Here is a 26,029-nt window from a genome sequence, read left to right on the forward strand (position 1 = left end):
GAAGTCGGCACCCGCGCTGCGCTAATCACAGCCAGGCAGACATTTCCCGATCTCTGCAGCCGGGCATCGGACAATGTCTCCCTGGCTGTGATTAGCGCAGCGCGGGTGCCGACCTCCTAGCGGGCTCCGCACGTGTTCTATGCGAACACGCCGGAGCTCATCCTTATTTACAACCCCTATAATAAGAAGTATCTGAGCAAGAACCTTCATGTCAGGATCACCAGTGATTGTCCTAATAAAAGTCACAAATGTGAATCTTTTTTTTCTTACAAATTATGGCTGTGAAGGTTCTCATTTATCCAAGTCATGGTATGGCTTAGTAGTAGTTGGTCACATTAAACTGGGCTTGTGCTGTAATGTTGATGAAAAATTGTTATCCAAACCACTTCCTTCCTTCTAAAGAGTGGCAGGAACTACCCCAGCATTTATATGGACACAGGTAACACAGACACCTTAATCCAATTGCCATGGAATGTGTTAAAAGTGAAGTACAGCCAAAGTTAATTTGGCTGTACTTCTCCTGCACTCTTGTCACCCCTGTTTAGCAGACAACGGGCTGAAGTCCGCTGACGTTACAGAGCTGTTCCAGGCTTGGGCAAGACCGTGACTATATGGTCGGGTTTCGCCCACATGCCTGGACTGGCACGCGGCTCAGCCTCTCAGCGAGGCTGCATCACCTAGGTTAGTATGATTCCCCCCCCAAAAAAAAAAACCTTACTTCTCTTTTAAATTCTTCCGGGGCTGAAGTGGTTTTAATATCTCTTCCCAATTTGATGAGTCACACGTCTATGTCTATGTCTCTCTGTTGATAGTCAAAAAACAGAATGGGAGCAGTGAAAGTTGTAGAAGCGTCCTGTTCTAGTTACATTATCTCCAATCTTTGTTGTCAGGAAATCTGCATAGGGGTTAATTCTTCAATTTACATGGCTAAAGTTATCAATTTGTTAGTAAGCAAGAGGGAGACTGGTCTCCCATCCAACCTATGTGTAGCAAAGGTGATGTGACACCTCAGCCAGTGCCTCTCCACAAGCCACACCTCAAACCACTTCAGCCCCAGAAGAATTTACCCCCCTCCTGACCAGAGAACTTTTTGCGATACGACTCTGCGTTGCTTTACTTGACAATTGCGCAGTCGTGCGATGTTGCACCCAAACAAAATTGACGTCCTTTTTTCCCCACAAATAGAGCTTTCTTTTGGTGGTACAGTAAAACATTGGTTTGCAAGCATAATTTGTTCCAGAAACATGCTTGTAATCCAAAGCACTTGTATATCAAAGCATTTTTTTTACAGGGTATAAAAGAGAAGAGAGGCACCTCTAAGTGTAGCAATATGTTAAATGTTGGTAAATTTTGTACCTTCATTAAATGTAACCATATTGCTACACTTAGAGGCTCCTCTCTTCTTTTTTATACTCAGTTGAGACATTACACTACTCTTATATCAAGACATCGCTTGTATATCAAGGCAAAATGTATTAAAACATTTTGCTTGTCTTGCAAAATGCTCTCAAACCAAGTTACTCTCAAACCAAGGTTTTACTGTATTTGATCACCTCTGCGTTTTTTATTTTTTGAGCAATAAACAAAAAAATAGAGCGACAATTTTGAAAAAAAGCAATATTTTTGACTTTTTGCTATAATAAATATCCCAAAAATATATGTATGTATAAAAAAAGTTTAGGCCGATATGTATTCTTCTACATATTTTTGGAAAAAAAATATAAAAATATTGCAATAAGCCTAAATTAATTGGTTTGCGCAAAAGTTTTAGCGTCTATAAAATAGGTGATAGATTTATGGCATTTTTATTAATATATTTTTTTACTAGTTATGGCGGCTATCTGCGATTTTAATCATGACTGCGACATTATGGCGGACACATCGGACAATTTTGACACTATTTTGCGACCATTGTCATTTATACAGCGATCAGTGCTATAAAAATGCACTGATTACCGTGTAAATGACACTGGCAGGGAAGGGGTTTAACCACTAGGGGGCGATTAAGGGGTTAAGTGTGTCCTAAGAAGTGATTCTAACTGTGGGGGGGATAGGCTACCACTGACATGACAGCGATCACTGCTCCCGATGACAGGGAGCAGTAGATCAGTGTCCTGTCACTAGACAGAACAGGGAAATGCCTTGTTTACATAGGATTGTCCCTGTTCTGCCTCTCTGTGTCACGATCGCGGCCCGCCGACAAACATCAAGTTTGCAGGGCCCGCGGGAAGAGTCACGGAGAATGCGGCGGCAAATTGAAGGGGGACTTACCTGTACGCCCATTTGCCTGCCCGTGCCATTCTGCTGATGTATATCGACGTGTAATACCATTATATGTGGTTATAGATGTTGGGGAATCTTGCTGACACTCATTGGAACTGAAAAAATGACTATGTAACGTCTCCAAGATTACAGTCCAGTTTATTTTGACTACTATTAGCCTTCTGAGATGACATTAATAGCTAGATTCAGAGAGAGTTAGGCCGGCGTATCAGTAGATACGCCGACCTAACTCGGAATCTGCGCCGTCCTAAGTTTAAGTGTATTCTCAAACGGAGATACACTTAAACCTAGCTAAGATACGACAGCCTGCGGCATTGTATCTTAGGGTGCAATATTTAGGCTGGCCGCTAGGTGGCGCTTCCGTTGAGTTCGGCGTAGAATATGTAAATTACTAGATACGCCTATTCACGAACGTTCGTGCGCCCCTCGCAGTAAAGATACGCCGTTTACGTAAGGCGTTTTCAGGCGTAACGTTATTCCATCAAATAGCTGGACTAGTCAATGTTAAGTATGGCCGTTGTTCCCGCGTCGAAATTTGAAAATTTGACGTCGTTTGCGTAAGTCGTCTGTGAATAGGGCTGGACGTAATTTACGTTCACGTCGAAACCAATACGTCCTTGCAGCGTACTTTGGAGCAATGCACACTGGGATATGTACACGGACGGCGCATGCGCCGTTCGTAAAAAACGTCAATCACGTCAGGTCACCCACCATTAACATAAAACACGCCCCCTCATCCTAATTCGAATTAGGCGCGCTTACGCCGGCCCCATTTACGCTACGCCGCCATAAGTTAGGAGGCAAGTACTTTGTGAATACAGTACTTGCCTCTCTGACTTAAGGCGGCGTAGCGTAAATACGATAAAGTTGCGGCGCTCTCTGTGAATCCACCTATAACATTTTAAAACTAATATGGGACTTTAGTGATCAGGTTTACATCTACATTTATGAATGGCCACAGACATTTGCCACTTTGTCCCCTATGATGTTCAGACACATGACAAAGGAAAGAAAAGAGGATACTTGGCCACAGATACAAAGCTGTTTGGGTGCGAAAGTCATGGTGACATCAGCTTATCTTTAATGTGCATCATACCTGGATAGTTGTAAATCGCATTCCACTGAATGATTCATGTCTCTATCACAAAAGGCTCCGACACCTGTGCAGCCTTTCCCCTAGATGCCTATGTGGGTGACAAAGGCAGTTGTGTCCTGTGACAATATAGTTGTCACTCCCATCCTTCACATGGGCAAGTATGGCCCTTGTCTTCAAACAATGTGTAAAATCTCTCACGTAGGTATGTTACACCTTCTTCGCCTCTGTTATACATTTTGGTGTTGGAAAAAAAAGGGGCCTTCCCAACATTTATTAATTAAAGCAAAGGCAAATATTTATTATATTGCAACTTAACAATTCTTAGATGTGATGGCTGCATTTGTTTTCTTTTTTTTAGGCTTTCTTCCTTCTATTTTTATCTGGTGATCCAGCCAACAAGCCTGTTGTTTTTCACAAGCTGAAGCTCTCCAGCAGACTGTATCAGTTTACATGGATGAGACAAATCACTTAAAGTGGAGTTCCACCCATAAATATAACATTACATCAGTAGTTTTAAAAAAAATTCATTAGTCCTTTAAGAATTATTTTTTTTTTTTTAGATGCCTTCAAAGTGTTGTTGCTAGGCAGAATAGTTAATCTTCCCACTTCCTGCACCTAGGTGCTTAATGCTTCCTAACCTACACCGCACAGACTCCTGGGAATGTAGTGAGTGTAACTTTCCAGGAGTCTGTGCACTCCCCAGTCTCGAAGAATCATGTGACTTGGACAGTACAGGTGCTGAAACCTGATCTGACACTGCTTGTGCAGCACTGAGCATGTGCGAGATTTGCAAGGCTGAAATCCAGGAAGTCATACAGTCTGGCTTCATGATGCCCACACTTAAGATGGCCCCAGTCAATTTCTATTTTATAAAGTATCTAAATGCTGTAACAACCTAACAAAATGGACCTTAGTTTACAGACTAACTTTACTAGAATACATTAAGCTTGTGTATTACAGGGGTATTTATATATAAAAAGTGAAATTGTGGCCGGAACTCCGTTTAACACTGGCAGGGGTGATTACAATGACCAGGTTTTATTTATTTATGCAAAAACTTTATCCCAAAAGAAAAAAAAAACGTTTGCTGTAACCAATTATAAAGCTGGAGTTTGACTTCAATTTGTGTAATTAAATCTTGTAAATCATTTACCACTCCCCTCCCCCCAGACAGACAATGCTTCTGTCTGCTGTGCCTCCTGTGCACATTCTTCCGGAGTTGTGTTTTACACACAGCAGGTGTATTACTGACCAGATCACTAGAAAACAGAGGGGGGAAAAAAGACATAGAAAAGAAAACGAATGCAGCCACTACCAAATCTATCGAATGATTGGTAAGCTGCAGTATAATACAGTTTTAGGTTTAATACTGCTTTAAAAGGTAAGTTTATATTTCATCCATAAAAATAAATAAATAAATAAATTAGTTATTTGAAATTGATGACACATTAAATTGGATGTAAAGCCACTCCCATCCTTTCTAAACTCCTGCCATAGTGCTGACCTATAAGGATATAGATGCCTCCTGCATGTATCCTTACCTGTCACATGTTTCCCCTCTGTCTGTTATAAGAACTGAAAAACTGCAGATTCTGGGGGTGGATCTGTTGTCTGGAGCTCTGTGGGTGGAGTCCTGATGTCAGTAGACTCCCCGCCCCCACCTCTATACTCCCCTTACACTGAATTCTGCTATGATCACTAACATCCAGTCAAAATCCAGAAAAGTAACCACATGACTTTAGAAAAGGAGTGGGGGTGGGAATTAAAAAATAATGCCTGTCTCCAGGCTAGTGCATGAGATATGTAAATAACCTGTCATTCACAGCAAAGGGGCGGAACGGACTAAGGTTTTTCCCTGTAAGTCCGTTTTATTTCACTGAACAATAAAAGAGGATTGCTCAGAGCTGAATTAACTCTGTTTGGCAAGACTGGGCACAGATGATAGGAAATCTTATACTGTACATTGTGACATCAAAAATAAAATAAAATACATTTCAGGTTTACATCCACTTTAAATTTAGATACATGCCTAATGCGTATGTAGCTTCTTGCTGGAATGAATAAAAAAAATGAAGGGCCCTTTCACACGGGCGGTCGGCACGGTGGACCCTGCTTTGCTCAGCGGGGTATCTATCCACTGATCACCACTGAGCAGGCGGATGACAGGTCCGTCTCCGTTCACTGTGCTGAGATTGGACCTGTCAGAGTCCCGCCTGTCCGTTTTTATCTGATCCCATCTGCCAGACGGATGGAAAATAGGTTCTCTATCTATCTGGATTTCACGGACAGGATCGGATTGGATAGCAGCGGGTGTCGGCAGACATGTAATAAATGTAATAAATGACTTTAAAAACCTGTGTACTGCGTTTTCTTTTTAACACTTTTTTTTAGGTGAATGGGTAGGGGTACAATGTACCCCATACTCTTTCACATAGGGTGGGGAGCCTACAGGTTACATGTTTACAGTTACAGAGGAGGTCTTGTGCTAGAATTATTGCTCTCGCTCTAACGATCATGGCGATACCTCACTTGTGTGGTTTGAACACCGTTTACATTTGCCTTAGCGTCTGCGCGCGAGCATGGAGGAATGGGGCGTGTTGATTTTTTTTTCTTCTTTATTATATTTCATTTTTACACGGTCCCTTTAAAAATCTGATCACTTTTATTGCTGTTAGAAGTAATAGGCATTGACAGGTACTCTTTATGGAGGGATCCAGGGACTATAAGACCCCAAATCCCTCCTTTGCACTTAAAATCATTCAAAATGCCAGGTTTGGCTGTTTTGAATACTGACATTTTTTAAATTTGGCACCTTTAAGTTTTCTGTAAGCCGGAAGTGATGTCAAGACACCGCTTCCAGGTTACTAGATCTTAGACCCAATCAAAGTCGATCCTGGCTTCGTTTCGGGGATCCGGTCAGCCGATGCACATGCTGGCTGGTCCCTTGGGCCTCCCAGAGAAACGGAAGAGCCCGGGCAGATCACGGATGGCGGCAGGAGGGGGTGGGGGAGGACATTCCCTCTGGCTGCTTGGGATAAGAGCCAAGCAGCTTCTTAGCCACATTGGTTGTTGTCCCAAGAAAGCCGTCCGGGGTTAAAATGTCCGCAGGCTGGGTGCACATGAATTTATCACATGCACTGATGGGCCGGACATTTAGAGTGAGTGAGTGAGTAACTTGTATAGCACAACAAATGCGAACTTAATCGCCTCAAGGCGCTTTGCATCCAGTGTTGTCCTGATCCATTAGAAGAGGTGGGTCTTTAGTTTTTTCCTAAAAGCCCGATGGTTTTCTTCCAAGCGGATGGTCGTGGGTAGTGCATTCCAAAGCCGGGGTCCTTGAACTGCAAATCTACGTTCTCCCTTAGATTTGTAGCGTGATTTAGGGATTTGGAGAAGGTTTTGGTAGGTTGACCGGAGCGCGCGCTTGGCAACGTAAGGTTTTATTTTCTCGCTTAAATATTGAGGAGCGTTTCCTTGTGTACATTTGTGGGTGAGGCAGAGCGTCTTGAAAGTCACCCGGTCCTGTATGGGCAGCCAGTGGAGAGACCTCAAGACCGGAGAGATAGATTCCCACGTTTTTTTTTACCTGTTACCAGTCTGTGTTCTGGACGACTCGTAGACGTGAAATCTGGTATTTCGGTAGTCCTAAGTAGAGGGAGTTTGCGTAGTCGAGTCGTGAGTTGATGATGGTTCCAACCACTACTGCTGTGTCCTCTTCCGGGATGAGTCTACGTAGCATGCGGAGAAGATGATGAGAACCGCTGACGACTGATCCTATTTGTGCATCCATCGTCATGTCCGAGTCAAAGATGACTCCAAGACTTTTGACTTTGTTGCTTGGCGTGATGGTTTGTCCGAGGATGGTGGGTGGTGTCCAAGTGGTCCTAGAATTAGATTTCCGATTTGCGTGAAGGATGAGTAGATCCGTTTTGGATCCGTTGAGTTTGAGGGAGGTTTCAATCATCCAATTATCGATCAGAGTGAGGCATTTTCCTAGTTCATGATATTGGTCTTTTTTGTTGGTGATTCGAAACCTATGCTGCGTGTCGTCAGCATAGGAGTGGTAGCGCAGGTCCTGTTTGCTGATGATTTTGAGGAGGGGGCGGATGTAGATGTTGAAGAGTGCAGGTGAAAGGGGTGATCCTTGCGGGACTCCGCATGTAATGGTCCGTGTTTCTGACGTGAGGCCTCCAAGTTTCACGGTCTGAGAGCGATTTTCTAGAAAAGATGCGAACCATGGTAGGGCAGAGTCTGAGTTTAGCGGCGGTAGGCTTTGTGCGACCTGTGGGCTGTAGATTGCCGACCCCTGCCTTACACATTAGCCATGTGTGGGGGAACTGTGTCAAACGCTTTTGCAAATTCCAAGTATACCACGTCCACTGCCACCCCACTGTCCAAGATTTTACTTACCTCCTCAAAAAAAGACAATAGATTTGTTTGACAACTTCTGTCTTTCATGAATCCATGCTGTCTGTTGCTTAAAATATAGTATATTTATTTATATTTATGTGGTCTTTTAATAAACTCTCCAGTATCTTCCCGACTATAGAAGTTAAACTAACAGCTCTATAGTTACTTGGTAAAGACTTTTTATCCCTTTTTAAATATAGGCAGCACATTGGCCTTACGTAATTCCAGTGGTACTATTCCCGTCAAGTGGCTTTGAAATGACAGAGCTCAATTCTTTTAGGATCCGTGGGTGGATGCCATCTGGTCCAGGTGCTTTATCCACCTTTATTCTGTATTTCTGAGCCATATAAATTTTGAGCCATTGTGGATCATTTGGGGCTGTGTCACTACCACCCCCATTATGGACATGAGCTCCCCCATGCTCCTTTGTATACACAGAGCTGAAGAAGGTATTTAGGTACTTGACCACCAGGCACGTAAACCCACTTAATAACCAGACCAATTTTCATCTTTTGGTGAGCTCACAATTTGAATGACAATTACTTAGTCATACAACATTGTACCCAAATGAAATTTTCGTCCTTTTTTTCACACAAATAGAGCTTTCTTTTGGTGGTATTTAATCACCGTTGTTTTTTTTTATTTTTTGCGCTATAAGAGAAAAAAGACTGAAAATTCTGTAAAAAAAATGTTTTTTTCTTTGTTTCTGTTATAAAATTTTGCAAATTTCGTATTTTTTCTTCATTCTTTTGCATAAATGTGAAAGATGAAGTTACGCCGAGTAAATAGATACCCAACATGTCACCCTTCAAAATTGCACACGCTCGTGGAATGGCGCCAAACTTTGCTACTTAAAAATCCCCATAGGCAATGTTGCAGGGTATTGTGGGGTATTGCAGAGTAGTGTGAGGTATTGCAGAGTAGTGTGGGGTATTGCAGAGTAGTGTGAGGTATTGCAGAGTAGTGTGGGGTATTGCAGAGTAGTGTGGGGTATTGCAGAGTATTGCACAGTATGGGTATGGAGTATTGCACAGTATGGGGCAGGGATGGCTGAGCAGGGATGGATGGCTGGCTGGATCTGTGACTGCATTTGTCACAGATCCAGCCCACAGCACTCGTGCTGCATCCGCTCTCTCCCCCCCCTCTCCTCTCACACTGTACCGTTCGGTACAGAGAGGGGAGGGAGGAACCGGCGTCATCACATGACGCCGGTTTGTTTACAAGTGATCGCTCCGTCATTGGAGCGATCACGTGGTAAACCGCCGCTATCACCCGGAGGACATTCCCTTGTGCGCGCCCCAGACGGCCCGCGGGAGCGCGTTTCTGGGAGGACGTCCATGGACGTCCTCCCAGAGTTAAGCAACCGCCTTGTAGACGTATATCGTCTATAGGGCGGTTAGTAAGTGGTTAATAAATTTAAATATATAAAGGAGTAGGAGGAGTGAGGGGATGTCACAGATGGGCTACGAGGAGTAACGGCAAGTCTTTAATCAGTTTGTGCTGGAATATTGGAATGATATTTTACAAGTGTTTTTAATGTGAGTGCAATACATAGTTGTAATAAAATCTCTAGATTAAGGCTTACCTGTAGGTGCAAGCAATATCTCTTTAACCTACTTAATTATGCCGAATAGAATGTTAAATACATGTTTTTAGGGTGAACCTCCACTTTAAAGTATATATGTATTATCTTTTTATGCAGTATACTGTATTTAAATCCACCTCTAATTTTCTTCATTTTCACACTAGTGATGCCAAATTTCAAGCCTTTGTGCAATATTTAAAGTGTCGGGTACTCAGTCAGCAGTCGTGTCAATGGCAGTATACAAAGTGACCTAACCTGTCTTATTCGCAGAGAAAAGAATTACATTTTCCCATACTTCATATAAACAAGAGGGGTCATTAAACTGACATTCTGTGTGAGTCAGATAAACACATCTACACTCACTGAACAATACTGGAAATCCTGCACCGTCAAAATAAACCATTCACTTCTCGCCATTGTGATGTAAGGTGGTAACAGTGCAACAAACTACATCTCTGTATTTATATCTCAAGTCAATTCTTGTTAAGGTGATACGGAGTCAACATTGTGTTTTAAATATTTCCAGGAAATGGAGTTATATAGGTTCGTTTTCAAATCCATGCCAGGATAATGTGGCTTATTATTTCAGCTGTGATAATTGCTTACAGAACCTTACATATTAAAGTTTCAACTACTTTTGTAGACAATCTAACATGAAACAAGAAAAGCTGCTCCAGGTGAGTGAGTCTTTGGTTAATCCCCCCCCCCCCCCCAACACACACACACTAGTCAGGTGCTAGGCCAGCTCGCATGCTGTGTAACATGAAGAAACAATTCCAGGTGGCTGCACTTTTTATTGAAGCTTCATATGACAAGTGGTTGACAGATGGAGTAGGGGATAAAGAGGTAGATGTGTTTCGTGGAAATGTTAGCGCTTAGTCATTGACTAAGCCAGGAATGGACAAACTACGTATACAGCCCGGCGGACCTTTTAATCCGACCCCCCGAGTGCTGACTAACAAGTCTGTGTATGACCGCCACCGAGCTCCGCCGAGTGCCGAGCGCGGCCGAGAGACATTGTGGGTCCCGCCTTCTGGAGACTGCAGAGCCTATGATGGACGTCCCACTGCTCCAATCCCGGGACCGCAGGACGTGTGATGTCCATCATAGACGCTGCAAGCTCAGAAGGCGGAAATTACAATGCTGCCACATCCCTGCTGATCTCCCTGCTCGGCGCTCGGTTTGGCGCTCTCCTCCTCCTCGGCTCCTAAACCTCTTTGGCTCCTAAACCTCCTCTGGCAAATAGCTGCATGCATCTCTCTGACAGGCACATTGGACACGGCGGCGCCGCACACCCCACACCCCAGCTAGCTGCTGACAGTGCTGAGGTAGGTCAGTGATTTAATTAATCATGTCAGCAAATGTTAAATCCCTGTAATCCAAAGCTGGTACTAAATTATGTCTTGCCACTCTGTGCAATGGTGACCCCCATGCTAATATCTCATATTCTGTCAAGGTGGGGGACTCCCCCCACCTTGACAGAATAAGAGATAGTAGCATGGGGGTCAGTGATTGTGTATGTAGGTCATGTCTGTGCATGTAGGTCACGTTACTGCATGTAAAAGGGAGACCAACAACACTGTTCCCACTAAAATTCAAGGTATTATTTTATGAAAGAAATACATTGCATAAAAGTTTTGTAAAATAACTATTTTTATGCTTTTCTACCTTAAATTAATCTAAACATTTAATGTTACAAATTTAAATGTAATTTATTTTAATTTACACATACACACCGGCAATCTACTCTTGGTCTGGCCCCCGGGTTCAATATATGAACCCATTGCGGCCCTCGAGTCAAAAAGTTTGCCCACCCCTGGACTAAGCGCTAACATTTGCGCGAAACGCATCATTGGTATGGTAATGTGCAGATTATCTCTGTTTGTATGTTTCTTTTTTAAACACCTTTAAATAAGACATTTTATATCATGTAATTCTTGACATGAGCTTCTACCAGACATAAATTAATTTTTAGACAAGTTTTATGTATTAGAACAGAGAGACCATTTCCTACCTTTATATTTTACTGCCATATTTGCAAATAACTCCAAGAATGATAATGACACCGTATCCCCTGTAAATTAGAAAAGAAAATACTAGACATTGTAATACAGAAAACAACAGGTAATGTAAAGCTAAACAGGCAGATAAAAAATAAATAAATAAATAAATAACTGTATCCAGTTGAAGGATAAGTGCACTTTAAAACAAAGTGCATTCATCCTTTTTGCCCCTTTCCCCAGACCTAATCTATTCAAACACTGTAAGATTGCTCTCGTACAGCCCACAGGAAAAATCACTTGATTCTGCTATCCACAAAAAAAAAAATCTTTCCTGATGGCTACTGTATTCTGATAGCGGGTGGCTGCATCTGACTGGATTGTATGATCAACAATTATTTGCCCAGCTCCTTTGATTTTCAGATTTAAGGATTTCAAACGGGAAGATGCTAATAGGGCCACCCACAGCTCAAATTTTGACCAGTTCATCAAGAACTGGTGGAAATCCGCTCTGTTTATGGCCATCTTTACACACAAAACTCTATAGGCAGCTTCTATTGCTTAGAATAGATGGCAATATGAAGATAGGAGAGAATGTGGGGGAGTTTTTTTTTAAAGTACATTAACATACAATGCAGAGACCAAGCCTGTACATCTTTAACCCTTTTTTTTTTTTAGGATAGAAAATGGGTAGCATCAAGTTTACAAGTGACAATGATGATCTGCCAGCACAGCAGAGGCAGGGTGAATTATGGCAAGCATTAGTTTCCAGCCCTTTCCTTAACATTACATAGAAGGGGATAGCCAATTTTTTTTTACAGAAAGCAAAAATGTAAACAGCAATTTTCTATCTATCTATCTATCTATCTATCTATCTATCTATCTATCTATCTATCTATCTATATATATATATATATATATTAGTGCTGTCAAGCGATTAAAATTTTTAATCGCGATTAATCGCATTAATGTCATAGTTAACACACGATTAATCGCGCGATTTTATATATGTATATATATGTATTTTTTTAGATTTTGATCACTTTTATTGCTGTCACAAGGAATGTAAACATCCCTTGTGACAGCAATAGGTGGTGACAGGTCCTCTTTATGGAGGGATCGGGGGTCTAAAAGACCTCCGAGCCCTCCTTTGCACTTCAAAGTATTCAGATCGCAGAAAACGGCGATTCTGAATACTGTGTACTTTTTTAAATCCGGCGCCATTGGCAGCCGAGAAACCCGGAAGTGACGTCATGACGCAGCTTCCGTGGTTTCAATGCGGAGACTGAATCAAAGCCGTTTACGGCTTAGTGTCAGTCTCCGCCTGGACACAGAAGGCGCCGGATGGAGGATCGGGTCTCCCGGTGGGACGGGAGGCCCGGTCAGAGCGGCGAAAGGCGGCGGGATGGGGGGGATGTCCCCTCCCGCTCCTCCGGCATAACAACCGAGCGGCTTTTAGCCGCATTGGTTGTTATGTTTGGATAGCCGATCGCCCGCTCTAAACAACGGTACCGGTATAACCCCCGAACGCCGCCTCGTTAATCGCGCGATAAAAAAATTGACGGCGTTAACATGGGTTTGCGTTAACGCCGTTAATAACGCGTTTAACTGACAGCACTAATATATATATATATATATATATATATATATATATATATATATATATATATATATAAAATATTATGATATATTAAAGGAACCTGTAACAAACATAAAGTGGGTGTGAAGTCCAACTTGGCTGAAAAAGTGGAAATCCCATCCTTTGTTCTCTCATTGCTCCTCTGCCTACCCTTTGCCCAGGTTAGGGGTATACTGCCACCTTCTCCTCTGATTTCTCCGAGTACCTCTTGTGTTATGAACACACAATTCCCCATTGCTGTCAAACATCGGGGAGCGCCATCCATGCATTTTTGTATAATAGCTTTTTGTGCTGTCATTTGTATCCTACTTGGCTGTCCATTCATTTATTCTCCCTGTGTGAAGGCTATTTCAATTAAATTGCTTACTCTGATCTTCTGTATGTGAATTTTCGATAAAAAATTTGGATAAGAAAAAGTGGAAATAAACTTTAAAGTGGAGTTCCACCCATAAATATAACATTACATCAGTAGTTTTAAAAAAATGTCATTAGTCCTTTACGGAAATTTTTTTTTTTTAGATGCCTTCAAAGTGTTGTTGCTAGGCAGAATAGTTAATCTTCCCACTTCCTGCACCTAGGTGCTTAAGCTTCCTAACCTACACCGCACAGACTCCTAGGAATGTAGTGGGTGTAACTTTCCAGGAGTCTGTGCACTCCCCAGTCTCAAAGAATCATGTGACTTGGACAGCACAGGTGCTGAAACCTGATCTGACACTGCTTGTGCAGCACTGAGCATGTGCGAGATTTGCAAGGCTGAAATCCAGGAAGTCATACATTCTGGCTTCATGATGCCCACACTTAAGATGGCCCCAGTCAATTTCTATTTTATAAAGTGTCTAAATGCTGTAACAACCTAACAAAACGGACCTTAGTTTACAGACTAACTTTACTAGAATACATTAGGCTTGTGTATTACAGGGGTATTTATATTTAAAAAGTGAAATTGTGGCCGGAACTCCGCTTTAAGTTGGTCACATTTGCTGCGAATTAAAAAAAAAAAAAAAAGCTATAGATTTTTCCTACACTGTAAATATACATATAAATGCAAACAGATGTTTAATTAATGATTGGTTAAAAATGATGAGATTTTTTGGTATTCAAATCTCCCACAGATTCCTAGAATGTGATGGATTCTGCGTTCCCTGCCTTCCTGACCTGCAATTATCAGAGGATGTACTTAGTCATGTAGCTATAACAGGAAATATATACAGATAATCCCATGAGCAGCTTACAGCTCTGTATAGGCAACTAAGCTGTGTGCAGCCACGGGCCCGGATTCAGAAAGAAGATACGACGGTGTATCTCCTGATACGCCGTCGTATCTCTGAGTCCGGCCGTCGTATCTATGCGACTGATTCATAGAATCAGGCGCATAGATATCCCTAAGATCAGACAGGTGTAAGTGACTTACATCGTCGGATCTTAGGCTGCAATCTCACGCTGGCCGCTAGGTGGCACTTCCGTTTGTATACGCAAGGAATATGCAAATGAGGAGTTACGCCGATTCAGAAGCGAACGACCGCCCGGCGCTTTTTTTTTTACGTCGTTTGCGTTCGGCTTTTTCCGGCGTATAGTTACCCCTGCTATATGCGGCGTATCCTATGTTAAGTATGGCCGTCGTTCCCGGGTCGAATTTAGAATTTTTTACGTTGTTTGCTAAGTCGTTCGCGAATACGGATGGACGTAATTTACGTTCACGTCGAAACCAATGACGTCCTAGCGACGTCATTTAGAGCAATGCACGCTGGGAAATTTGACGGACGACGCATGCGCAGTTCGTTCAGCGCGGGGACGCGCCTGATTTAAATTTTACACACCCCCTACCCGCGGAATTTGAATTCCGCCGGGGGATTTACGATACGCCGCCGCAAATTTACAGGCAAGTGCTTTCTGAATAAAGCACTTGCCTCAAAAACTTGCGGCGGCGTATCGTAAATGAGTGGATCTAAAGATCCGCTAACCTATCTGAATCTAGCCCCCTGTGTATAAAACTGCACTATGGACAACAAGCGTTGTTGCTCATAGCAACCTGTTACACTTCAGCAGAGTTCCAAAATGTCTCACTATTAGACCCAAAGCCCTTTGGCACTCATGTGACTGGCCGGCGGCGGCTGATTCTCGGCCACTCCCGCTCTACCTGTCAGATCGGGAAAGGGAGCAGCGGCCGGTCACGTGAGCATCAATCGATGTTAGGGAATACAGTATAGAACGGCATTTTTTTAAATAAAACATACACTGGAGACATTGCGTTCAGGAAGACAGGTGAGTGCCAGAAAATAAACAAATGGAGTTAGGACTGCTTTAATTGAACAAGCTGACATTAGAAGCTGATTTCTATAAAGAGCTGCACCAGATTTTGCACAATTTTTAGTAAATTAACCCCACTGTGTTGGTGTGTGCCGCAAAACAATGAGGCAGTTGGCATCTTATCACACAGCAACATATTGCAATGTGCTGGTGGAAGTGTATGTTAGGTAAATAGTGAAATATTGATGAAAAATTATGATGTGTATTTGAATTAAATAATTTACCTATTAATATCAACTATCAGTAGGAACTTTTAAAAGGAAAACTATATTCTTTTAACTGTTTTTTTTTTTCAGACACACATTTGAAAGTGAGCAGTGTAAAGCAGGCACTAAAATGCAAGGTCTGCTAAATACATCAGACCTCCCATCCCCAATCCCACACCCAGTCAGCATTAATGCTGTACAAAAAGTTAGAAAACAAATATCACAATTCTTCCAGCGAGATCCTTGCACTTATCTTACAAGAAGATGCTTTAGCACAGTTTGGGATTCTTGCTTTTTTTTTTACAAGGTCTTGCTGGAAGGATGGTGATGTTGCATTCAACTAGGCGCCTTAGGATTAATAGCAGTCGCCTTTTGTACAGTTTTGTCCTTTCTGAAAAACTCAATAAACATATCTTTAGAAAAAAAAATAGCAGCTGCCACTCAACCTGAAAGTCCACATAGGTCTGGTGCAAGCAGGGCCGCCATCAGGGGGGTACAGGCAGTACACCTGTAAGGGGCCCGGAGGGCAACCCCCCCCTTTTTTTTCGTCAGCACCCAAAGCCCCCCTGACCTCTAAGAGGCCCGGTGGTTCCCAGGGCCCCGGATGGCATTCCCCCTTTTTTATTTTTAATGTTCTGGGTTCGTTAGCACCCAAAGCCCCCCCTGACCTTAATTTGCGGTGACAGGCCCCCCAGCTTCTTGATGCCCCCCATTCTCAATATGCTTGCCCCCGCTTCTCAATTTGCGGTGGCGGCAGCACCCCCCCCCCCCCGGTTCTCTGCTCCAGGGGACCCATGCCTGGAGCTGTGTAAGGGGCCCCAAATTTTCTGATGGCGGCCCTGGGTGCAAGTGTGTGGTGCTCGGGAGGTTGCTGACAGCAACAGTAGCAAAATTAAGTTGCAAACTAGCACACGCTGGCGGGATCCCAATACTCCTTTATTTAACACAGGATTAAAGGATAAATTCACTTAAAAATATGTGCATTTATTATTTTGTTTTTAGGAGCCTGGAAAGTATTGCACCAGCAATCATCAGATCACCTGCAGACTGTCAGTGTGAGCTGCTTGCCCCGTACATCGTACAGCCAGGCAGTTTCACACTGACAGGAAGACTCAATTAACTACCACAGTGCTTAACAGTGCTGTGGTAGTTCATTGAGAACTACAAGCCAACAGCCGCAAAGGATGTTGGGGCTTTTACGTAATTCACACGCAGAACTCTGAATACTTACACGGCTGCGCTGTTTTCAAAAAGTGACAGCTAGTACAGGGAACTTCTCCCCGTACTGCTGTCACAGGGAGAGGAGGGGACGGTGAGTGGCTGCAGCAGTGGGAACATGTTACATGTTCCACCCTACAAACAGGTGGAACATGTAAAATGTTCCCAAAGGTGAACTTATCCTTTAAAAAAAAACTTGTTTACATGGTTTAGCCATGTGTGGGTCTTAATCCCTCCCTCCTATGATTAAGGCCCACACAGGGCTGAAACATGTAAGCAAATAAGGACAATTGTTTTTCGTAACCCTGTGTAAAATAAAGGAGTATTAGGATCCTGACAGCGTGTGTCGGTCTAAAATTTCATTTTGTCTTAACATTAATGCAACACTTTGGAATAATGTAACAAACGTAATCAAGCATCTGAAATCAGAAATGGATCGGCTGTTTAGATTAGTATGTACATACGTGAATGGGTGCCATAAACGTCACAAAGCTTTTTTCTGAAGACACCCCTCAGATGTATTATATGTGTTCTGTCATAGCTGAACTAACACAGAATTAAACACTCTGACATATATTTACACTGTCACGTCAATGATTCTATCTCCAGGAAGGAATGTATCTGGAAACTTACAGCTCATGTAAAAGAGAACGGCCGTGTGGCGAGGGCTGAGTGCAACCATCTTGAACATCTCATCTGTCATGGAAGGTACCAGCTGCAGTGGCAGGCTGCGATTTCTGTCTCTATATACGGCTTCCGCTACCTCATCATCCTGGACCTCTGCGGTTAGAAAAAAAAAGTATCAGAAACTTAAATATTTACAAGTCAATGACACATGTTTAAATACCAATCCCAAGGCAAAATATCAAGTAGCCATCTGTCAGTAAAGGAACATGTCAGGGGATGCCTTTATGTCTTATGAACTGGAATGGGTGGATGTCTAAATTAAACAAGACTTTTAAGTAAATAAGAAAAAAAGGGGAATTACAGAAAGAATAAAGCCAAAATAAGTTTCATTAAAATGGGAAACTGTTGGCATGGCTGGCAAGGGAGCAGATGCCTACGGCTAGTATCCTCCAAATATTAGATCGGACCGGGGCACTGCTAACTGACCCACGAGACATAATGAGTGCTTTGTTACACACTACTGGACACTGTATAGCTCTCGGGTGACGTACACAGCAGAGGATCTCCACGGGTATCTTGTGGACATTGATCTCGCTGTACTCACTGAGACCTATAGAAAAAACGGACTCTCTGATTACTCTACGGGAGGTGAAATGTGCTTTGGGCACCCTTAAATCAGGTAAGACCCTGGTCCAGATGGGATCCCTATGGAGTTCTATAAAACTTAAACAGAATAACTACTTCCTGGGTTACATTCCCTATTTCTGGGCACTTTGCACTCTGCCACCCTTCCAGACTCTATGAGTGGTGTGGTAAATGAGGTGATACCAAATACAGGGGAAAAAAAACGAACTATGCTCCTCATACCGCTCTATATCCCTGTTAAGTATTGTCAACAATCTTTGCCAATAGGCTTAATAAAGTTATCACAGCTCTAGTTCATCCAGATCAATATTGTTTTATGCCTGGTAGGAGCACAGATATCAATATCAGACGCCTTCACACGCATTTAACCTTGGCCACACAAGACCGCCCAGGGGTGGTAGCATCTTTAGATGCGGAGAAAGCATTTCATTCTGGGGAATGGGATTTTCTCTGGGTGGTTCTGGCCGGCTTTGGATTTGGGCCTGGATTCCTGTCATGGTTGCAGCTATTTGTAACTACTATATGCCAGGGTCCAAACTAATGACATTCTGTCCGACTCTTTTCCCTTGGGCAGAAGGAAATGGCAGTGTTGCCCTTTGTACCCGGGTCTGTCCGCTCTAGCCTTGGAGCCCTTGGCTATTTTGTTGCTGGCAGAGCTGGGGGTGAGGTGGATACCTGTGAATTCCATAATGGAAAAGTTGGCCCTGTACGCAGATGACGTGCTGTTGTTCCTGGAGGATGCATCGTCGTCCCTGCGTGTGGCACTGGCTAGATCCACCCTGCAGCTACCTACTAGTCCGGGTGGTCTGGCTTTGCCTAATTTTCAGCTAAAATACTGGGTGGCAGTCCTGGTTACGGTGAGGTGGTGGTTCTCTCAGCCTAGACAGAACTCAGCAGTAATCTTAGATGTAGCTATACAGGGCTCATATGCTGCCTTAAGCAATCTTGTTTTTAGAGGTCCCTGGGCCCATCTGTCTGTTACAGGCCCTATACAGGTACCCATTTGCGTGTGGGCCCAGGCCAGAGCACCTCACACCTTCTCTCCCCACGTCCCCCTATGGGGCAATCCAACCTTACTCCATCGTTACTCCCTTCCTGACTGACCCACAGCTGAGGGCAGTTAAAAACACGTTTTTCTGAGGGGAAGGTGAGGTATTTTGAAAATATGTGGCGCAAATATTCCCTCCCGCACAATATGCTATTTAGATATTTGCAGCTTAAACACACTTTATGTGCCCAATTCCCTGAATCACTTGTGCTGGAGTCAGATGAAATGTCTCCTTACCTCACAGGTGATGGGACAGCCTCTTTGTATCTTTGCCTATCCTTGGCCCATGACACTATGGCCACCCATATTTTTCAGTGCTGGCGGAAAGATATCCATGAGCTTAGTGAGAAGGACTGGGACGACTGTGTGTCAAACTATGTAAGCTTGATTATCCTTGCTAAAGACCGCTTTATACAGCTCAAATTTTTGCATAGAGTATATTTTACCTCTCAACATTAAACTAATATATACCCTCAGGCTGACCCCAGATGTACGAAGTGTGCTGCCCCAGTTGGTGACTTTTTCCATGTCCGGTGCTTGTGCCATTCTAGAGCTCAGTTCTAAAAAACTCTCAGTCAATTATGCGATCTCCCACTACATAGTGAACCCTTGTTTGCTTTGTTAGGCCACATGGAGGATGTGGAAGCAGATCGTTATACCAAGCTGTTTCTCACTTATGCCCTGTTTTATGCAAAACCAGAGATTCTCCTGTGCTGGAAATATTCCACACCCCCAACAATAGAAATGTGGAGCAAAACTATCAACTCAGTTACCCCCCTTTACAAAATTACATTTGAGAGCAGGAATTGCCCCCAAAAGTTTGACAAGGTGTGGTCAACATGGATAGATGCATATGGAAGGAACGTATAGATGGCGTATGAGAGGTTGTTTAGGGTGCCTCTCCCCCCCCCCTCCGTGTTTTCATCCCTTCCCTTCCCTTTTCCCTGCTCCCACCCCCTTTTAATATCCTGGACGCTTTCTGGCAGCCAATTTCTTGAAATGCTGCTGCTTTGCTGCTAAACCCCCCTCCTGCCGCTGCAAGTATTAAAACAGGTCAGATGGCTGGAATACCTGGTCCCCCGTCAGCACAGGCCCCTGCTACTGTCTCACAATTGTCTAAAATGTCATTGTATGCTGTAGCACTAAGAGCCTATGTTGAAGTAAGTCAAAGTCGGCAAAGGTCAAATGCATGTTAAATGCACCTGTCAATGAATTTTGAACGATATCAAAAGGTCTCAACTGATGTCAAACTGATACTGACATAAGGCCAAAGCCTACGGACACAAATCATAACAGTACCCATGAACTCATCATTTGCAGGTATATCCACAAACTTTTGACAGTATAGTGTATTACAATTATTGCCCTTCAAATTCAGAAATATTTTCTTGAGCTTTTATACATATATCCAGGCATGTCCTATATGTTTCTTTTTGTGTGGATATATGTGAATAAAGCACAAGATAATATTTCAAAAACTGATAGTGAAGTTACACTTTTTAATACAAACATTACCGGGGTCAGCAGTATTGTCTTCCATTTTCTCCGCTGCGTCTTCTTTAGTTGTGACATGTAGAAGATTCTGAATTTGTTGAATGTCCTCTAACTTCATGTATTTCACTGGAGAATTCTGAAAACAAAGAAAAAGATAATCGGGAGTTATGGGAAGTAAAAATTGTGCAACCCACATAACTCTTCAGCCCATCCAAAACTTACATTTCAGATTTTGGATGGATCCCAAAGGGTTGATGATTCAATCTACCAGACTCCACCTTTACCTGACACTTCACTATTACATTGACTGGCGTTTAAAGTGTATCTAAAAACAGAGGGCCAGATTCTCATAGAATCGGCGGCGGCGTAGTGTAAGCCATTTACACCACGCCGCCGCAATTTACTGGAGCAAGTGCCGTATTCGCAAAGCACTTGCTCCGTAATTTGCGGTGGCGTAGTGTAAATGGCCCGGCGTATGGCCGCGTAATTCAAAAGGGGCGGCTTGTATTTAAGTTAAGCGCGCCCCCGCGCCGATCGAACTGCGCATGCGCCGCCGTAAAAATAGCCCAGTGCGCATGCTCCAGCTTACGATGCAAAACGTCAATGAAGCCGACGTGAACGTCATTGATGTAAAGTCCTATTCGCGAACGACTTAGTAAAACGACGTAACCGACGGAAAAAGACAACGCTGACCCGACGCCATACTTAACATGGCATACGGCGGACTGGCGTAAGGTTACCCCTTGTAACGGACACATGCATGCTGCCGGGACAGTTATGATCTTCGTGCAGGGGGACTACAAGGAACTGCATGGCTTGTCACAAGTGGATGTACCACATTGTATTCTGAGCTCAAAGGGTTAATTGGACAAGTCTCTTTTCATTGCTGAATGCTAATGTTCCCTTCGCATAGATAATGAACTCTCTCTTGTGTGCAGGTAAACAGCCCCCCTGTGAGGTGTATGCTGATGGGGATTATGTGTGAGTGATAATTGTTTTAAAGGTTAATTGAATTCTATTGAGAAAGGAATGTGCCTGGCCAGGAAATGTTAAGTGGGGTGCGGTGCCGAAGCGGCTAGAAACTGGCCAAGTGATTAATTCAAGGAGATGTCATTGTTCTTGTAACAGTTGTAACCAGATATAAGCAGGTGAAATATGCCAAATAAAGTCAGTCTGCTTGACTCTGCAAACGTAGCACGTCTCGTTTCTTGAAAGGGCGTTCGATGGGATATACCGGCGGTACTTGCATATCGCAGCTTGCCAGGGAAAAGGACGTCTCCAACGGCTGAGACCCTCACACCAGTGGGTAGCCGTTACATTGGTTGGCAGCGGTGGGATGGTCCTTTTATCCAAAGAGCAAGTGCTGAATGGAGTCGCAGTACGCCAGGCTGAAAAGATCCACACTGAAAGATTTATTAGAGAGTCGTGGTAGGAGCGCCAGCAACAGACCACGGAGGGAGCTGATAGCTGACCTGCTGGAGCTGGACGAAATGGATGGATCCATGGAAGGAACTGAGCCCCTTGCACCGGTCAGCAAAGAAGATGTAATTACTGGGATTGTACAGCGGAGATTATCCTTGTATCCAGAAACGTCCGTGGAACTAATCAACCAGCTGTTTCGGGAAGCAAGGGAAGAGATACAAACGAAGAGGGGACAAGAACTGAAACTGGTAAGAGCGAAACAGCCCATTACACCTGCAGTTCCTACCCCCCCACCTGCTGCTACAGGAAAGAAAATACCGTTCACTGCATTTAAAGCTTTTGTAGAAAGTGAGGAGGAAATCGATGGATATTTGGCGGACTTTGAGAGGCAGTGCTCACTACACCAGGTACCACCAGACCAATGGGTCACTATTTTGTCGGGGAAATTGTCGGGCAAAGCCAATGAAGCCTTTCGGGCTCTCGCTCCAGAGGATATTTTACAATATCAGCAAGTTAAAAAGGCGTTGCTAACCCGATATGCCGTACCGCCAGAAGCCTACCGCCGGCGCTTCCGGGAGTCCAAGAAGATGGCTGTGGACTCCCACATGGAATGGGCCAACCAGTTACAAAGGGTGGCATCCCTTTGGGTCCAAGGGTGCAAGGCCAACACCGGGGAGGAAGTATTGCAGCTGTTCCTAATGGAACATTTCTTCCAAGACCTGGCCGCAAACATACAAGACTGGGTACGAGATCGCCGTCCCGCTAACTTAAACGAGGCGGCTCGGCTAGCAGATGAGTACGCGGAAACAAGGAAAGTAAGCCAGGGTACTACACGGCTGGCTCATAAGGTAGAACCGCGTACTCCAACCGTCACCCCACGCCCAGAGTTTCGGGCTCCAGTCCCACCACATCCTCAGGGGCCTAGCAACTACCCCCGGGATTCGCCTAGGGTGACGTGCCATCACTGCAGCGACACGGGACATATTGCTCGTTATTGCCCTTTGAGAGCTACAAATAACAATTGGAGACGCACAACACCCAACACAGAGGTCACTCCATCACGTCCCTCTGCGGCCCACTGCCTGGAGACCGAGGGGGGCCCGGAGGAATGTCTGGGAATTTGGTATGAGGCAGACCCAATACAAGCGGCCTCTCCGGATAACCGTCAGCATCACCGTCAGGAGGTACGGGTGAATGGACAAGTAGCACAAGGCTTAAGAGATTCCGGGACTACTATCACTCTGATTCAAAAACATCTGGTAAAGCCAGAGAACGTGTCCACTCGCACAGTTGCCGTCCGGGTCGCAGGGGGTGCTGTATTTCGCGTACCCACCACCCGGGTGCACTTAGACTGGGGAGCCGGGTCAGGAAAGACCACAGTTGGTATCATGGACAACCTACCTGCCGAGGTGGTGCTGGGCAACGACATTGGCCCTCTGACTTCGGCTTATTTACCTACACCTGCTGCTGCTTGTCCCGTGACCACCCGCGTTGCTGGAATCAACCCGCTTGCTGCTGAGAACCGGGTAAGACTACCTTCCCCGACATGTACTGTAGATCCGGCACAATATCACAGTCTAAAATGGGAATGTGACAAGTTGGCCAGTGAGAAATCAGAGATGCAACAACACTATGTCATGTATTATGAGATGTCCCGTGGCTTGAACATTGAAATGCACAAACAGGCGGAAATTGTCAGAAGATTAAATGGGATTTGCATCCAGGTGGTGCCGTATCTGTCCCAAGAGCATCAGCAACAGGTTTTGGGAGCCATTGAGAGAGCAAAGCAAGTGACTGTTCCAGAATTGAATTCTATTCTTCACCGTCACCATCAGCTACCGACCTGGTAAGCCAATGAAAAGGCCGACGGACTGTCCAGGCAAACGGAACTTTTACCCTAACAGCAGACCGGACATCCCCAAGTTGATCCGAAAAGGATCAATTCCGGGTCTGCCGGAGTGTTCCACAAAGGGGGAGTAGTGTAACGGACACATGCATGCTGCCGGGACAGTTATGATCTTCGTGCAGGGGGACTACAAGGAACTGCATGGCTTGTCACAAGTGGATGTACCACATTGTATTCTGAGCTCAAAGGGTTAATTGGACAAGTCTCTTTTCATTGCTGAATGCTAATGTTCCCTTCGCATAGATAATGAACTCTCTCTTGTGTGCAGGTAAACAGCCCCCCTGTGAGGTGTATGCTGATGGGGATTATGTGTGAGTGATAATTGTTTTAAAGGTTAATTGAATTCTATTGAGAAAGGAATGTGCCTGGCCAGGAAATGTTAAGTGGGGTGCGGTGCCGAAGCGGCTAGAAACTGGCCAATTGATTAATTCAAGGAGATGTCATTGTTCTTGTAACAGTTGTAACCAGATATAAGCAGGTGAAATATGCCAAATAAAGTCAGTCTGCTTGACTCTGCAAACGTAGCACGTCTCGTTTCTTGAAAGGGCGTTCGATGGGATATACCGGCGGTACTTGCATATCGCAGCTTGCCAGGGAAAAGGACGTCTCCAACGGCTGAGACCCTCACACCAGTGGGTAGCCGTTACACCCCTCATATAGCAGGGGTAATCTTACGCTTACGGAAACAACGTAAATGTTGACAAGGCGGCGCAAAATCGTTCGGGAATCGGCGTATCAGGCTCATTTGCATAGTCAAATGAGAAATGCACGTAAACGCCACCTATCGGCCAACGTAGAATTACATCTAAGATCCGACGGTGTAAGTGACTTACACCTGTCGGATCTACGCCGTATCTATGCGAAAATGATTCTAGGAATCAGACGCATAGATACCCGGGGCCAAAAACAGAGATATGACGGTGTATCTTGAGATACACCGTCGTATCTCTTCTGAGAATCTGGCCCAGAAATTTTATATATTGCAGCTCACCAGTCCTTGTGGTGGATGCATTCGTTTTCCTGTGTTTTAGGCTAAGAACATTTTTAGAAAGCACAGAAAATATCTGTTGATCTTACCAGAAATGTCATGCGCTTGTCCCATCCTCAGAGTTGAAAAGAAATAGACAGATACTTAAATATCTACATTAGTCCCTCTTGTAGTTACCTTTACACCAGTGTTAATTTTGATGTCAAAAAAGTCATTTTATTTTTATTCATAGTCTTTTCACTAAAATGCCATTTTAGTTGTTGTCATATTTTAGTCATCTGAATTCTTTTAGTCGTATTTTAGTCAACTAAAATCTCCAGAGTTTAGTTAAAAAATGAGGTCCCTTGCTTGTTCACTTCCTGTTGGGGCGATCCTCAGGACCATGACCCGATATAAACATGAAGCAAAACCTACCACGCACCAGATAACTCCACCATCAGGAACTCTGATAAATAATGGTTAGTGCTTAGACTCCGCACCTCAGGTGACCCCTCATCCACCAGGATGACCTGCTTCTATACCTATCATACTGGTCGGTGGGAGCCTCTCTATAGATACTGGTTTCTGAGCCTGACCCCTGACTGTGACAATAAATAGTTTTCACTGCCAATTAAGGGTTGTTCATGCATTCTATGCATTAGGGTGAAAAACCTTCTGTAGTGCAGCAGCCCCCCAGAGCCCCCCTTTTAATTACCTTAGCCTGATCGTTCCATCGATGGGGACGAGCCCAGACAGTGTCTCGGGTCCTCATTGGATAGAGTGATAACAGCAGGAGCCGTTGGCTCCCACTGCCGTAAATCAAATCCAATGACACGGGAACCTGGGACGGGGCCGAGTCCTGCTGTCTGTGTCAATGAACGCAGCCGAAGGACTCTGGAGTACGCCCGCACAAGTGCCCCCTTGGAAAGTGGCTCTCCGAGGGGGCACTGGAGAAAAGGAGGAGCAAGAAGCGCCGCTGAGGGACCCCAGAAAAGGAGGATTGGGGCCACTCTGTGCAAAACCCTTGCACAGAGCATGTAAGTATGACATGTTTGTAATAAAGGGGTTGTAAGGTTGTTGTTTTTTTTTTTTTTAACAGACAGGTTGCTGACCCGGTATTCTCCCCCTCTCTACATTCTCCACCGATGCATATCAGCATTAACTGTGGCTACATAA

General features: G+C 44.2%; 1 protein-coding gene across 3 annotated transcripts in view; it reads right to left on the reverse strand.

Annotated features, from left to right (window-relative positions):
• The window catches only part of TXNDC16 (thioredoxin domain containing 16), a 108,420-nt gene that overhangs the window by 38,551 nt on the left and 43,840 nt on the right, over nucleotides 1-26,029 (reverse strand). For all 3 annotated transcript variants that reach the window (XM_040333837.1, XM_040333836.1, XM_040333835.1), the window contains 3 exons: nucleotides 20,580-20,694; nucleotides 17,378-17,524; nucleotides 11,389-11,448 (listed from right to left, as the gene is read on the reverse strand). In XM_040333837.1, coding sequence (XP_040189771.1) covers nucleotides 11,389-11,448; nucleotides 17,378-17,524; nucleotides 20,580-20,694 — 322 coding nt within the window. The remainder of the gene's footprint in view (nucleotides 1-11,388; nucleotides 11,449-17,377; nucleotides 17,525-20,579; nucleotides 20,695-26,029) is intronic.

Source organism: Rana temporaria, chromosome 13 (genome assembly GCF_905171775.1).
Source record: "Rana temporaria chromosome 13, aRanTem1.1, whole genome shotgun sequence".
Lineage (NCBI taxonomy): Eukaryota > Metazoa > Chordata > Amphibia > Anura > Ranidae > Rana > Rana temporaria.